Below are 15,619 nucleotides of genomic sequence, written 5' to 3'. Positions count from 1 at the left end.
TGGTATGTCACGGGTATAAGCTAGGCATGGCTTGCTACTGGGTGCTTCTAGTTGTGGATCTTCTTCTAATGTACTTGCTCTATGGTCTCCCTTTTTGTTGCGCCAAAGGCTATCTATATGTATTGGCTTATAAAATATTCTTTTTTTCATCTCTTATTGGTCGTTAAGTGAGTAGCCTGTTTAGAGCTTTGAGCGGCTCACGATCAAAAGAGTTTGCTAGATGCTATAGGGCGTTTCATATATTCGTGTAACTACGCAGGTAGCTGAGTCTCGCTGAGCCTGGGGTTTCTTTTGATTTTGTTCATATTCTGTTGTTATTTGCCACCAGGCTTGTACTTGGAGCTGCTTGATGAATCTAACTTGCCGTCGACGACCAGCCCATGAGGATATTTTCGCTCAGGCCACGCAAGCAGCAAAGCCATAATAGAGCCTGCAACCTCAAAATCTCCAAGCGTATGGTACAAGTGGTACGTGAGCTAGGCTTGCTGTTGATAGCTAAGGGCGTTTCTTACTTTCCACTTGGGGAGAAAAAGACAAGGTTAACTTGGTATCGCCAAATGTTAAAGCCTGAAACTAGACTTTCTGAGCACCACAAGAAATCCGACAACTCGAGGCCCACAGATCATCTGTCTCGTATATCGAGAATAACAGGCACCCATTTGATGCCAATATGTTGATATTGTTCATTTCTATTCAACCAATGATATAACATGGATAACATGAGTTGATTGGCCAATTAGGGAACGAGCGTACCGACCGACCCACATCACACCTCGATATCCAGTGTTCTGCACACAGTCTCTAGAATTAATGATAGCAGTGTGTCTTCTGGAGCATTTCTGCTCTACGTTATCGCCATATATCCAAATACCACATAAAGGTAAGTGTATATGAGGCAGATGAAAGGGCCAAGACGATTTTGAGATAGATCAAAACTCTGCCTCTGTGAAAGTGTGACAGCAGCTTTAAGGTGGATTAGCTAACATGAGAAAAGAAGCTCAATGGGGGGGGCATCAGGGAAATTCTGGGGTAGGTACTAAGTGTAAAGAAAGCTCGTAGCTAAGATCGGCGCTATCAGTGTGGACTATTTTAGAGAAAAGAAGGCTTAAATTAAGTTCGATTAGAGGATGTGATCTTCCGTGAATTTCCATTCGATATTCTTGGTTTTCAACCTCATTCCTTTCTTAGGGTTATCCTTTCAGGAGAGAGTGGTACACCTCACAAGAAATGCTCACTCATCAAAGCGTACTAAAGCATGAGTAGTAGACCCAAACCCTGGCCGCAGTCTCTGGCACGACCCATGGCAAATTTTGAAAGACAATGCTAATCCTACATTTGTCCGAGTAATTCCGAGTTTCCAAAGGCTTTCTAATGCAAAAAGTCGAAAATAGGACACTCAGCACATTGTGAAGCTACCCCCGCCTAAGATCAACTTCCTATAAAAGTGCATTCAAGGACGCACAGTGCTGTAGAGCAAGGTCTTATACTGGCACATAGCTTTTATGAGACATGTACCTCTGCTAGAGGGCGGAGTTGGGTAGAAAGAAAGATGGTGAAACGGACTATTTGTCGTGGAATTGCTTGTATTGATTCCGCTGTTCTTTTCTGCTCTAGGACTTTGACTATGAGAGATTTGTTGTGGAGAATCTGACCCTATTCGGTAGAATGTCGGATAATCACACGATTTATGTAAACTTAGTTCTCTTAATAATGCAACCTAATTTCATAAAAGAATTATACCCGCGCTTATAGTCACGTGCTCTTTTCCGCGCCTCAACTTATTTATGTACGGACACTACTCCTGACTCTTTATCATAATCGTTTATCTTGTGTGCTCATGGACAAAGATTGCAAATGATGCAAGTGTATTTCGTCTCAGAAGCTAGTCTATATTCCATTTTCAATTATCTAGCTATCTCGGCAATTTTCATTCGTCTTGTAAAAGATTGTAAGGTTCGTCTATTAAGCCCCTGTTAAAGGGCATGGGGGTAGCCTGAAGATAACTGATGGAAATGCGCGAACAGCCCAAGTCTAAATCATCTGATGTGGATCAAGCAATCTTAGGGCTGAAGAACAGAAAGGTTTCATTGAATATGTCACTGGTAGTTCCTCTTACCTTGTCTCAAGTTGTTGAAGAGGCCAGCGGGGCTTGTTACCAGTGGAGTGAGTTAGTGTATTAGTTGTTGCGCGATAAGCATACTAGGGTAGAAGGTATTGTATTGTATTGTATTGTATTATTTTACGTCTACCTACCAATTATTTCGCGGTAATACGACGGCATATTCCGGACAGGAGCCGTTGGCTGATGTCAGCTTCCCGTGACTCCTCCTGGGCGGTCAGCAATTGCAGGTTTGCTTGGATTTCGGGCGCCTCCTAAGGGTAGAAGGTAGTGCTTAAGTACAAAGTATTTAGCCTGCTGTGCAATTTTCTGCAAGTCCATGCGTACAAGCCGCCGCAGTGTAGTGTAAAAACGACTAACTCAACACACAATGTAGACGTGTAATAATCTGTCTAAAAGGCCATAGCTATATCTGCGATATGAAATCCCTCAGCCAAAGTCCTCGTCCACGTATAAGGAAGGAGAGGGATATAAGACAAAACCCCAAAGGTACGGGTTTTGACATAAAATTTAGGCAGATGGTCAAAAAATAGGTGCTTCCCCGACTGTTTTCTGTTTTTTTTTTTACCTAATTTCTAATACTCTGCTTGCTCTCTTTCCCGTTGCTTGTTTCTTTGCTAGGTTTTTTGTTCCGTGTTCTCCCTTCTCCTACTAAATTACTTGGTTTTAAGCCACCAGAGGGGACCAACCATAAAGAGCCATGCGTTTGTGTTTCAAGACACAAGATCTCTATACTTCGAAATAGTAGCCGGGATATTGCCTGGAACAGAGATCTGTCATGACGTCTGTGACTTGGGATTGATGAGTTTTGTTTTTTAACAAAAAATAGAGTACTAATATGGGCCTGCTTATTACATGTTGAGGGAAATCTACACAGGAAGTTCCTGGTTTGCTATGGCCATATATCATTTTTGTGTATATTAACCCCAGACCTTTAGCTAGATTTTCCCTCTTTGGCTAGTGTAGTGGATTACGGATTCCAGAATTTCGGAGGAACAAATATTTAGCTGCTAGTTGGCTATCAAGAAATGCGCGTTTAAACCCGAGAAGCACTATGTTTACTGTCGCTAGATGCTGATTGCTTTTCCAAAGCTAATATTGATCAGTATAACTTTGCTTGCTGCTGTACATCGGAAAGAAGCAAAGGGACCTAGATATTCTAGCCATGTTCTAGAATACGAGACTGGTGTCATGTGGCTCCGTCTCCCCCCTCCGCCATCTGATATAATAGCTTATTGATGTAGTTTTGAATCGATTGACTGGCTAGTAGTGAAATTAGGATGACATAGGGCATGTGTCTATGTTAATCCCGAGCAAACTTATGGAAATATCAGTACTATTTTGGTTCTTGCATGGAGTTATCAGGCCTGCACGGAAGGAAAAGTCAGGGAAGGACCTGCTCTTGACAACCGGCCTTTTGTTGGCGTGTGCGTTGCCAAAAAAAAACATTGTGTGGTGAACAAGGCTTCCAGCACCTTGTCTTATCATAAGCAATCCTAGCGGCTTTGGGGACTGCTCCTTTCGAAGGTCTTCTCTGATCATAATCGTTTCGCTTGTACCAAGTATTTGGTTCCCGCTATACCTACGCCTTCGTTCCAATTTCCCCACGGTGACTACAGGGCTTCTGGAGTTTTCTCCTTCGTGAGAACCTATAAGCAATGGATGCCCCATTTCCTTGATACGTTCTTGCTATTAGAAACTAAGCACCTGACGGACGATCTTTACATAGTTTGGGTGTGAAAACGATAAAGAGAGCATCCTATCTCAGCAGCGTAAACTTTAACCCTCCCTGATCATCAGCCTATTACTCTACTTCTGTACACTTAAGAACGTATGCAGGGCTCATTTCTTTGTTGTATAATGGTGGATATCCGACCCTTTCCATATTTCTGGCATAACATAGGAAAAAGTCATTGGGCCGGCCTGTTAAGCCTGCGAATGTGCTACTATAGTGTGAGCCTGGGCCCGTGTGGTCGGCAGAGTAGAAGGGTGGCTTTTCGAGGTATAAATGAGTTCACTTATTTAACGGCTGCTTTTATACCCTGGTAGGATCAGGCACAATCCAAGGAACAATAACAAATATATGAGCAGTCTTGTTTCTTGTTTTCCGAAGCTCTCATCCTCTCTTTCTTGACCCTCTTTAGGCTGGCAACATCAAGTCAGCAGAAAATTGATACTTTCTCTCTCCCATATTATCATACCAAAACTAGGTAAATGAGCCCTACTTGGCATAGAAGTGCCAAATTCCCCTTTCCATTCCTAGTCCTATACCATATCGCAGATCAGTGCATGCCCTATTCCTGCCCACGATGTAAGGAAAGTAATCCAACGTAAGGAGTTTTAGCTCTATGCTAGTACCATTGCCCTTAGCTTCCCTTCTTACTGTTTTATTTCTTTTCTCTCTTGCTACTATAGCCTCTGCTCTTTTCTTCGTCCTACCTCTACGTATGAGTAGCTTTGCCTGCTGCTGCTGCTGCTAGTAGCTACGCATACTCGTCGTCAAAATTTTAACTCCGGTTTCCCGCACTTGTTAGTTCATGCGGCTTTTGATCTCGTTATATTACACACACTGCCGCGGGGCGGAGTCTCCGTGTGAACCAAGCAATATCTACGCAACCTACCCAGCCTGGACCTGGTAACCTGACTGCGTATTTCGTTATTCAAAGTCTACTCTTGATCAAGTAATACTTTTGCATAGGCCAAATGGGTAAATTTGCGATGGTCACCTAGTTCGGGTCGCCTGGACAGGCGAAAGATAAATAGAGTGGCCTCACGTACTGCATTTTCCTTCCTACTTTGTCTTTCTAGTTTATGACATCCTGGGTTTACCAAGTCTTCTCACCTTGTCCCGCCCGGTCACAGCCACTCACAAATCCATTCAGTTCCAAGGCTTTTGCGAATCTCACCAAGCTACTAACACCGTTTCTTAGAGACCTCGTCCTCCCATTTGCATCATACAGATATCTACGTCTCTTGAAATGCCATCCCTTAGCAAACTTACGGCTGCCATGCTGCCTCTCAGTGCTTGTGCCACTAATACGGGGACAAACTGGCTTCCAAAAGACACTGATATCATATTTCCACTGGAGAAAAATATCAATGTGCCTGAACTCTTCACTATGCTTCCCTGTGGCGAATTCTTTCTGGAAGAGGCCACTATCGACCAGATGCAGGAGGGCTTAAGCAACGGCACGCTTACTTCCGTGCAGCTTAGCAACTGCTACATGCTGAGAATTCACCAGACCCAGAACTACATCAAGTAAGTCTCAGTGCTGGGCTAGCTTTGGTTAAACTGCAGTGTTTGTCTGTCTAACAACTTTTCCATTTCTTAAAGCTCCGTCATGCAAATCAATCCAGATGCAATCAATATTGCTGCTCAAATGGATGCTGAACGTAGGGAGGGCAAAGTCCGTGGGCCCCTCCATGGCATCCCCTTCCTGGTCAAGGAAACCATGGCTACCAAGGACTTGATGGAGACTACGGCAGGAAGCAACGCTCTTCTAGGCAGCATCGTCCCTCGAGACGCATTCACTGTCAAAAAGCTCCGTGACGCCGGCGCTGTACTCCTTGGAAAAGCTACCCTCAGCGAGTGGGCTGACATGCGTTCGAGCAGCTATTCAGAGGGATACTCGGCCCGAGGCGGACAGGCTCGGAGCCCTTACAACCTAGCCAATAACCCTGGTGGCAGTAGCACTGGTAGCGCCACTGCCGTCAGTGCCAATGTCATTGCCTTTTCTCTGGGAACTGAAACTGATGGTAGTAGTAAGTCATAATCTCTGCTACTTCTATTGAAAACACGCAGTGGATGTATAAGCAGCTAAACTGTTTCTTCTCACTTGTAGTCATTGGTCCCGCCACACGCAATGCTGTTGTCGGATTCAAGCCTACAGTTGGCCGTACTTCTAGAGCTGGGTAAGAAAGCAACGTATACCATATTGCATTTCCTTCTATTCCTACTACTAGCACACCCACTAACCTTCCATCTATTTCCCTTGTTTTTCTTAGTGTCATCCCTGAGAGTGAGCACCAGGATAGTGTCGGCACCTTTGGCCGTACCGTCAAGGATGCCATTTACGCTTTTGATGCTATCTGGGGCATTGATGAGCGCGATGAATATACCAAGGAACAGGCAGAACTCGTGCCCAAAAATGGATACATTCCCTTCATCTCTGATAAGACTGCCCTGGAAGGTGCCACCTTTGGACTACCTTGGGATAGCTTTTGGAAGCATGCCTCTGATGAACAGCTTGATGTCCTTCTGAAACTTATTAAGCTTATTGAGGATGCCGGTGCTACTGTCATCAACGGCACTGAGATTCTTGGTGGAGACGAATTCATCAGTCAAGACGGCTGGGACTGGGATTATGGCACCACTCGCGGGTTCCCCAGTCAATCTGAGTTTACTGTGGTGAAAGTTGACTTCTACAACAACATCAAGTCCTACCTTTCCGAGCTCAGCAACACAAAGATGCGATCACTTGAAGACATCATTGAGTATAATAACAAAAACCCAGGAACCGAAGGTGGCCAGCCCGGAACCCACCCTGCCTTCTCTTCGGGCCAGGACTCCTTTATCGCTTCCGCAGAAACCAAAGGTGAGCGTAATAAGGAGTACTGGGATGCTCTCGCTTACACTCAAACTATGAGTCGCAATGGAATTGACCATGCGCTTACCTGGGAGGGCAAACAGCTCAACGCCCTGCTTGTGCCCACTCGTGTAGGTCAAGCTGCCCAGGTTGCTGCCCAGGCCGGCTACCCCATGGTTGCTTTGCCGCTTGGTATTGAAAAAGTTAGCGACATTCCCTACGGTTTTGGACTTATCCAGAGTGCCTGGAGAGAGGACGAATTAGTAAAGTACGCTTCAGCCATCGAAGACCTACAGCTTACCACTCCCGGATGGCAGTACAAGCGCACTCGGCCCGAGTGGAGAAACCACTTGGCTCGTAACATACCTTTGCCTACCGAGACTGAATATGTCATCTACTAGTAAAACAACGACTTGGGAGGGCGGATGACTCTGAAACAAGATAGGTCACGTTCAAATATATTGGAAATTTGTTGAAAAATGATTTCAAGCCATAGCGCGCGGGGATTTGATGCTCTCATTGGACTGGGTCAGAAACGAACAGGTGTTGAAGACGAAGACGGTCTACACAGATATAACAACATAGGGGAGGGAACAAATAGTATATGAAAAAGGCCATATAAATGCCGCCACGCAGGCCAACAAGACTTAGTATCAGACCATCATCTAGTTAGCATCAGCAAAGCCCAATACTACTTTTTTGTAATAGATGATGCTTCTAGATACAAATGGGAGATGTCAACCCAGCTGTGATAGTGCTCCACTAAAACATGACTAAGCTGACGCAAAATGTGGATGTTATCACGTGACCCCAGCTATAGGTGTGAAACTCTCCAAGGGGGTAGAAGATGGGAGATCAGGAACTGACGACGTGTAGCCATCGACTGTTGAGAATCTCGACCTTTATGAAGTCTAAAACCTCACCTTTAATTACACTGATTTGGTACCATCACAAGCGCCATAAAATTGCCCATTCAACAGACCTTGTCAATAGGGAGCCCAACCACAACTTCCCCTGTGCAGAACTGGATCAGGATGCATATCTCACCTGCCGTGGCTATCCAGATCCATATCGAAGCAGAGTATTTGCCAGACAGTACGGTAGACAAACTGATGAAAGCCCTGAAAGTGACGGATACAAACCTGGCATTTGCCGCACCCCAAATCTTTGGTGAGGCAATGAGGAAACTAAGTGTGTTCCCTCCGGACAACGACGTCGCCCAATGGATATCCGAGTGGTGCGTAGACATCAAATTCTGCCAGCAGAAGAACCTTTCCCAGGCCACTAACTCACGCCAAATCTGGAGCGCTATAACTGCTAATCTCCCCAAGAACTTGGCCGGATGGGGAATGATGTATATGGGTCGTCATGCCCAACAGATGGCCCTAGGTCACCTTGACATTGAAGATGTGGCAAGCAACATAAAGGCATGGCATGAACTGTCAAGATGTGAGACAGATTCCAATCTACCCTTCACTTCAGCCGTAGAGGGCGGGCCCAAGAAAAATGGAAGAAAAGGAAAATCAGCAGGGAACAGATGTCCTTTTTGTAAAGAAAAGCATTCCCCGAACAAATGTCGACTCTGGGTGCAAGCCAACCGATACAAGTCCTACAAGGTTGACAAAAGACGCCTAGCTTATGTTGCGAAGAGCGTCACTGTCCCAGGACATCCACTGGCAGTCGAACTTGCTAAAGTTGCGGCAACGGGAGGTTTCATAGTAGACCCTGAGATGGCAAAGGATAAATACTCTGCAGCAGCCTCGAAAGACGATCCATCAGAATCCCTGGAAGCTCTTATGGAGGAGGTGAATGCAAGAGTGAGGAAGAGATTAGCCCAGAAATGCGGCAAGGATTAAATAAAAGGGACAACATGGCCACGCTAGTAGTCTACTTCGCTATACTAGACATAGGGCTAGCTCTATTGTTTGATTCTGTACGAGGATATTTAACCATGGCTTTTACTGGCCTTGCACGTGTCATGTTAAACGCAATTTAAGATGTCTAGCTAACACTAATAGACTCACTGAAATAATGGACATTGTTAGACTTGAGGGCTGGAAGCCATGCCTTTAACTTCAACATGTTTTGTTGGGACAATAGCGTAAGCGAAAGCGTCAGTAATCATAGTAAGAGATGTAATGTCTACTATGATTGTAGGACTAGTACATCTTGTATTATATGGGCGTCACCTCTGTACACTTGAGCTACTAGTCGTTGCTGATGGTCCAACATTTCCGTGTAATGTGGTCTTCTAAGGTCTCTTAGATAAGGAGGGCGCAGCTTGCGATACAGACTTAGGGTTTTGGATATAGGGTTTACGGACTTAAAAACACGTGACTGCACATGCATGGTGACATTCTGGCCCAGACATCGGTATAGAAATTGACGATAGTAGGATTGTTTGCTGTGGATGATGATGACGAAATGACAGAGTCCTTGTCTCCATATCGATGCTCCTTCCAAGGAGGATGCATTTAAATTAAATCCATGCGGAACGCGGCTTACTAGCTGAACAACGGGATTAACATATAGATGTGTCACCCGGCAAGAATAGAACAGGGGAGTGCTTCATAAAATGTAGGAGCTATTGGGTGAATAAACGGAGCGAAATATACACGGTAATCCCCTTGTTAGCTATACCCATATGTCATGTTTGTGTGTATCAACCCTTGACACCATTGATGTACCTTTAGCTAGGTTAATTATCCTTGGTTAGAGTTATGAATTACAGATACGGCAAGGCATAAAGATTTGGGCCCTGATTTTATCATTGAGTAGTTGGCTACCTGTTGTAGTTGGAGAAATCTATATTAATAGGTGTGTGTTTAACTCTGAGAACCGCGAGGGACAAACACTGCGCGCATGTCGCTAGATACATGATTTTCTGAGAGGGATATTAAGTAAAGCAACTGCTTACTATTTGTTGTCAATGTAGAAATGGATATTAATAGCCGCGTGTTTAAGTCCGAGAAACGCTAGGGACAAGCATTGTGTGTATGTCGCTAGATACCGGACCCCTTTTCCGGGAGAATATCAAGCAAAACAACTCTGCTTACTCCTGTAAATCGGAGTGGAACAAAGTGATAGTTATATTCTTGTCATGTTCTAGAATAAAAGGATTGTCATTAGGCCGCCCCCACCCCTCCCCGTCCAATGTGATAGCTGCGTCTATGGGCCTAATGAGATTCTTGGCCAATTGATTAGCTAATAGAATAAACCATGACAGAGGGCATTTGTAGGTTGATGCTGATCGGATTCGTGGAAAGACGAGCATGATGGTCATTCTTGCAATGGAATTATCGGAAAAAACAAGGAGGCAAGGAAGGAAAATATCTATTATTTTTGAAGAGCATCCTCTTGTCGGTGTGTGCGTTGCTATAGAACACCTTTCCAGCGAACTGGACGGTAATTTGTCTCGTCGTAAGCAAGCTTAACGCTTTCAAGGACTGGTAGTTCCGATACCTTTGGTCACAGCTGGTTTACCTACACGAAGGATGTGGCTCATTCTAAAGCAATGTATCTGCCGGATTCTTGTCTTGTTGGGAGTGTAGGGGCGTTCGAGAAGTCTGTGCTACGAGGACTTCTCAATAATAAATTGCTTTCTTCTTTTTATTTTCTCATCGCTTGGGGCTAGCGGCGTGATGGTTGATCTTTGAGTAATCAAGCGTGAGAACAGTAAGGATAGCGTCTAGTATTAATAGCGAGTATCTCGATAATCCTCGACGATCAACACATTACTTTACATCTATACACCGAACGACATACGCATATCTCTTACTTCCATGTGAAATGCTAAACATCTGGCTCTGTTCATGCTTTGCACCGTGCCCGAAAGAAAAGCACCAGGTTAGCCTAAGGGTATATAGATTTGGGGGCCATTTTTACACCTTGGTAGGATCAAAGCCCATGAAGAATAAATACCATGCTATATGGCTTCGTTTCTTGTTTCTTAGAGCCCCTCTCCTCTTTTCTTGATCATATTGGGAGTGGTAGTCCCAAGCGAGCAAGCAGGTTACTGAAAAGTCTCATCTCTTGTGCCATACTGAGGCGAAACAAATGAATATTACTCAAGTGACGCATTCCCGTTCCTATTGCTAGTCCCTGCAATACATTGTATGTCACTGGTCAATGCATGTCCCATATCTGCCGGCAGTGTAGGTGAAGCGATCTCGCATGGGCAGATTTGGCTTTGTATCAACTTACATGTTTAGCGAGTGAAACAGTATAGTGGAGGTGATATTAGCCTACACTGATGATGAACGGCGGGATCGCCCAGCCATCTACATTGATCGCCTGATTGACTACAATCCATTCCCAGTTCCCGGGCTGTACTCATTTTGCCTTTCCACACTTTTTTGTGCCTGTCATGACGATTCCACAATAACCCATTTCCACCACAAAGCCACTCTCGTCAACATTGTAGATATCATCTAATCAGATGCTATATTTGCAATGGTGTTCACCACAAGTGTCAACCAGTTAAGTACAGTACAATAGCTGCCACTTTCCCGTCACCCATTCCTTCGCTTGTGTCTTACTTGTCTTTCTTTCCACTTATTTTTGTTCGTGACCTCTGTTAATATCTTGGTTTTAGGTCTCTCTGACGCCCCTACCTACCCTCCCCACATGTCTTGCTTCGCCTACTACAATGACCATCTACACATTGAGTCGTCAAAGTTTTAACTCCGAATTCTGACATCTATTTAACTTGAATGCTTAATTGCCTCGTTATACCAATGATGTTACCCCCGGGCAGGGCGGAGGCTTTGCGTGGACTAGGCGATACACCTCCAACTTGGACCTAGTAGCTCATCCACGCCTGCGGCCTAAAGTTTACTAGCCGAGTAACCGGTTTTGCTAGCTTGTGCTATAGTAGTTGTGCGTTTAGCTTCTAGCTCACTCATTCACACAAGTAAGTGAAATATATAAACGCGCCTTCGACATTGTCTTGCTTGTCGTGACTTGTCCTTGTTCATCACGCTTTAGGGCCACCTCACCTTCCGAATTTGCTTTGCTCAATCACAGCAAGCTGCCGTTCCTCTCACTTCAAGGGCTTCCCTATATCTCATTTCTATATGCCTGGTTCATGATTATCGAATCAAACTGTCTTTAACTTGATTCCTTTCTCAGTCGCCTATAGCCTTTGATACCCGTTTATCCTTACTATAGAAACAAAAACAAACGTTGTGTTAGTTCCCCAGTTGGGTTTCGGCCTCTGAGGACGACTCTTCTAATTACTAACTTACCAAGTTGCCTTTCTAGAACCTTTGTTTTCCTATTTATACCATACTCATACTAGCTCGCTTTGCAATGCCGTCCCTTGGAAAGCTTGCGGCTGCCATACTGCCTCTTGGCGCTTATGTCACTGCTAATACAGGGGCAAACTGGCTTCCAGAAGACACTGATATCATATTTCCACTGGAGAAAAATATCAATGTGCCTGAACTCTTCACTATGCTTCCCTGTGGCAAATTCTTTCTGGAAGAGGCCACTATCGACCAGATGCAGGAGGGCTTAAGCAACGGCACGCTTACTTCCGTGCAGCTTAGCAACTGTTACATGCTGAGAATTCATCAGACCCAGAACTACATCAAGTAAGTCTCAGGGCTGGGCTAGCTTTGGTTAAACTGCAGTGTTTGTCTGTCTAACAACTTTTCCATTTCTTAAAGCTCTGTCATGCAGATCAATCCAGATGCAATCAATATTGCTGCTCAAATGGACGCTGAACGTAAGGAGGGCAAAGTCCGTGGGCCCCTCCATGGCATCCCTTTCCTGGTCAAGGAAAGCATGGCCACCAAGGACCTGATGGAAACTACGGCAGGAAGCAACGCTCTTCTAGGCAGCATCGTTCCTCGAGACGCGTTCACTGTCAAAAAGCTCCGTGAAGCTGGCGCTGTACTCCTTGGCAAAGCTACCCTCAGCGAGTGGGCTGATATGCGTTCGAGCAAGTACTCGGAGGGATACTCGGCCAGAGGCGGACAGGCTCGGAGCCCTTACAACCTAGCCGCTAACCCTGGTGGTAGTAGCACCGGCAGTGCCACTTCTGTCAGTGCTAATGTCATTCCCTTTTCTCTGGGAACTGAAACTGATGGTAGTAGTAAGTCGCGATCCCTCACTTTTCTATTACAAACATACAGTGGATGTATGATGAACGGCTAACTTGTTTCTCTCCGCTTATAGTTACTGGTCCCGCTACACGCAATGCTGTTGTCGGATTCAAGCCTACAGTTGGCCGTACCTCTAGAGCTGGGTAAGAAAAAAAACATATTCTTTCTTTCTCCATCTCCTGTCATTACTGACGACATGATCGCTAATTCCTTCCCTGTCTTAGTGTAATTCCCGAGAGTGAGAACTACGACAGTGTCGGCACGTTTGGCCGTACCGTCAAGGACGCCGTTTATGCCTTTGATGCTATATGGGGCATTGATGGGCGAGATCAATATACCTGGGGACAAGCAAACCGCATCCCCGAAAACGGATACATTCCCTTCATCTCTGATAAGACTGCTCTTAAAGGCGCCACATTTGGACTGCCTTGGAACACCTTCTGGAAGTGTCTCCCTGATGATCAACTCGGTCCCCTCCTGGAACTTGTTAAGCTCATTGAGGATGCCGGGGCTACTATCATCAATGGAACCGAAATACTCAATGGGGACGAATTTATCAGCAAAGGCCGCTGGGACTGGGATTGTGGTACCAAACGAGGATACCCCAACAGGTCTGAGTTCACTGTTATCAAGGTTGACTTCTACAACAACATTAAGTCTTATCTGTCCGAACTCACCAACACCAAGATGCGATCGCTTGAGGATATCATTGAGTACAACAACAAAAATCTGGGAACCGAAGGCGGCATACCCGGAACTCACCCTGCTTTCTCCTCCGGCCAGGATTCCTTCATCGCTTCTGCAGAATCGAAAGGCGAGCATAATGAGGAGTACCAGGATGCCCTCTTCTACACCCAGACGATCAGCCGTTATGGAATTGATCATGCGCTGAAATGGATGGGCAACGAGCTGAACGGCCTACTTGTTCCTTCTCACTTAGGTCTGGCTGCCCAGGTTGCTGCCCAGGCCGGCTACCCCATGATAGCTTTGCCGCTTGGAATTGAAGAAAAAAGCCACATTCCCTTCAGTTTTGCACTTATCCAAAGTGCCTGGAGAGAGGACGAATTAGTGAAGTACGCTTCAGCCATCGAAGACCTACAGCTTACCACCCCCGGATGGGAGCATAAGCGTACTCGGCCCAAGTGGAGAAACCACTTGGCTCGCAACATTCCTGTATGCTACGAGGGCATCTGAACTACGATTAAAGAGTAAAGCAGCTCTTTTTAGTTGAATTGGCAGGACTTTTGGTGAGAAAGTTGTTGAAGTTGTTATAGATCTGCTTCCTACGCTTTAGATTTTCTATTAGTTATAAACTTGGCATTGGCAAAGAAAAGGGAGTTGCTTGTTTGGAAAGGCTTGTACAAAAATTAGCTACTTGTGACATAATTCGGGATCTTCAGAAGCGTGAGAAAGCGACCTGACGCATTGCATTGTCTACCTCTTGAGCAGGGGAATCTGTCAGTAACCTAAGTCAGGGCTACCAAGATTGCTGACCCTGATCCAGTTCGCCCAAACGTTAGGGTTAGTATCAGACATCTAGGGTCTTCTTCCAAGGCCCATGTGCTTGATCTAGAACATGGTAGTGATGGATATATAAGCCGGCTGAGATCCGCTCCTCGGACTAGACTTGGATAGATACGGAACAAATTCAACAATCACTTATTTCCTTCTTCCTCCTCTTCACAGGACATCCAGTACGTCCACCTAATATTTACTGTTAAATACTCCATGAAATGTATAGGGTGTAGCTGTTGTCTAGGATAAACGGAGAGAAATCTACCCGGTAATCCCTTGGTTAGCCATAGCCATACATTCTGTTTGTGTCTATCAACCCTTGACACTACGGATATACCCTTAGAAAGATCATTTCTCCTTGGCTAGAGTGATGGCAAGGAGCGAAGATTTGGCCACTAATTTTATTATTGAGCAGTTAGCTACCTGTTGTAGTTGTAGGAGGTGCGTGTTTAAGTCCGAAAGCTCCGAGGCACAAACATTGCGCGCATGTCGCTAGATAGGACATGATTGTCTGAGAGGGATATTAAGCAAGCAGAGCAACTCGCAACTGCTTACTATTGTACATCAGAACGGAACAAAGCGGTCTTTATATTCTTGTCATGTTCTAGAATGAAAGGCTAATGCCATCAGGCCGCCCCCCATAATTACCATGTCCATAATCCTACGGGGTTCTCTGCCAGCCGATTGGCTAATAGGATGTAAGCATGCTAGGGGGGCGTTTATAAGATGGTGCTGATCGGATTTATGGAAAGACAAGCATGGTCGTCTTCCTTGTAATGGAGTTATCATTAAAAAGTAAGAAGGCAAGGAAGGAAAAAGACCTATTATTTTTGAAGAGCAGCCTCCTTTTGGTGTGTGTGTTGCCATAGAGCCCCTTTTCGGCGAACTAGGCAATACTTTGTCCTCTTGTAAGCAAACTTCGCTTTCAAGAACTGGTAGTTCCGAAACCTTTGACAACAGCCGCCTTGCTTACAGGAAGTACTTGGCTCATGCTATACCTGCTGTGTTTGCCAGGCTCCTACTTGCTGGGGCTTCAGAGGTGCCCGAGCAGCCTGTGCTATGAGAATTTCTACATCATGAATAACCTCTTTCTTTGCATGTTCCTAGCGTTCGAGACTGAGGGCATAATGGATGACCTTCATGTCATCAAGTGTGAGAACAGCCAGGAAAGAAGTATCAAGTGGAGAAATGGAGCTTCACAATGATGGATAAGCCACTTGTTACTCATGAGAAACGCACGACGCGCTTTAAGGCCCCGATATAGTCACCAGGCAGCTTTATTTTGGGGTTAG

At 45.2% G+C, this 15,619-nt stretch overlaps 3 protein-coding genes across 3 annotated transcripts; all 3 read left to right on the top strand.

Moving 5' to 3' along the window:
* Window positions 1–5,238: 5,238 nt before the first annotated feature.
* HOO65_030600 (putative amidase) lies at window positions 5,239–7,106 on the top strand (the record flags this gene model as incomplete). Its single annotated transcript, XM_071002048.1, has 4 exons — window positions 5,239–5,378; window positions 5,454–5,881; window positions 5,962–6,031; window positions 6,083–7,106. 4 exons carry the CDS (start codon window positions 5,239–5,241, stop codon window positions 7,104–7,106), a joined length of 1,662 nt encoding a protein of 553 aa, XP_070860279.1.
* A 633-nt stretch (window positions 7,107–7,739) lies between these two features.
* On the top strand, window positions 7,740–8,561 carry HOO65_030599 (uncharacterized protein; the record flags this gene model as incomplete). The annotated part of the gene is made up of 1 exon (XM_071000452.1): window positions 7,740–8,561. One exon carries the CDS (start codon window positions 7,740–7,742, stop codon window positions 8,559–8,561), a length of 822 nt encoding a protein of 273 aa, XP_070860278.1.
* A 3,454-nt stretch (window positions 8,562–12,015) lies between these two features.
* HOO65_030598 (putative amidase) lies at window positions 12,016–14,006 on the top strand (the record flags this gene model as incomplete). The annotated part of the gene is made up of 4 exons (XM_071002016.1): window positions 12,016–12,299; window positions 12,375–12,802; window positions 12,886–12,955; window positions 13,037–14,006. 4 exons carry the CDS (start codon window positions 12,016–12,018, stop codon window positions 14,004–14,006), a joined length of 1,752 nt encoding a protein of 583 aa, XP_070860277.1.
* Window positions 14,007–15,619: the final 1,613 nt, after the last annotated feature.

This window comes from Ceratocystis lukuohia (assembly GCF_044167205.1).
Source record: "Ceratocystis lukuohia strain C4212 chromosome Unknown Supercontig3_pilon, whole genome shotgun sequence".
NCBI lineage: Eukaryota > Fungi > Ascomycota > Sordariomycetes > Microascales > Ceratocystidaceae > Ceratocystis > Ceratocystis lukuohia.
This window is presented reverse-complemented; position numbering and strand designations above follow the sequence as displayed.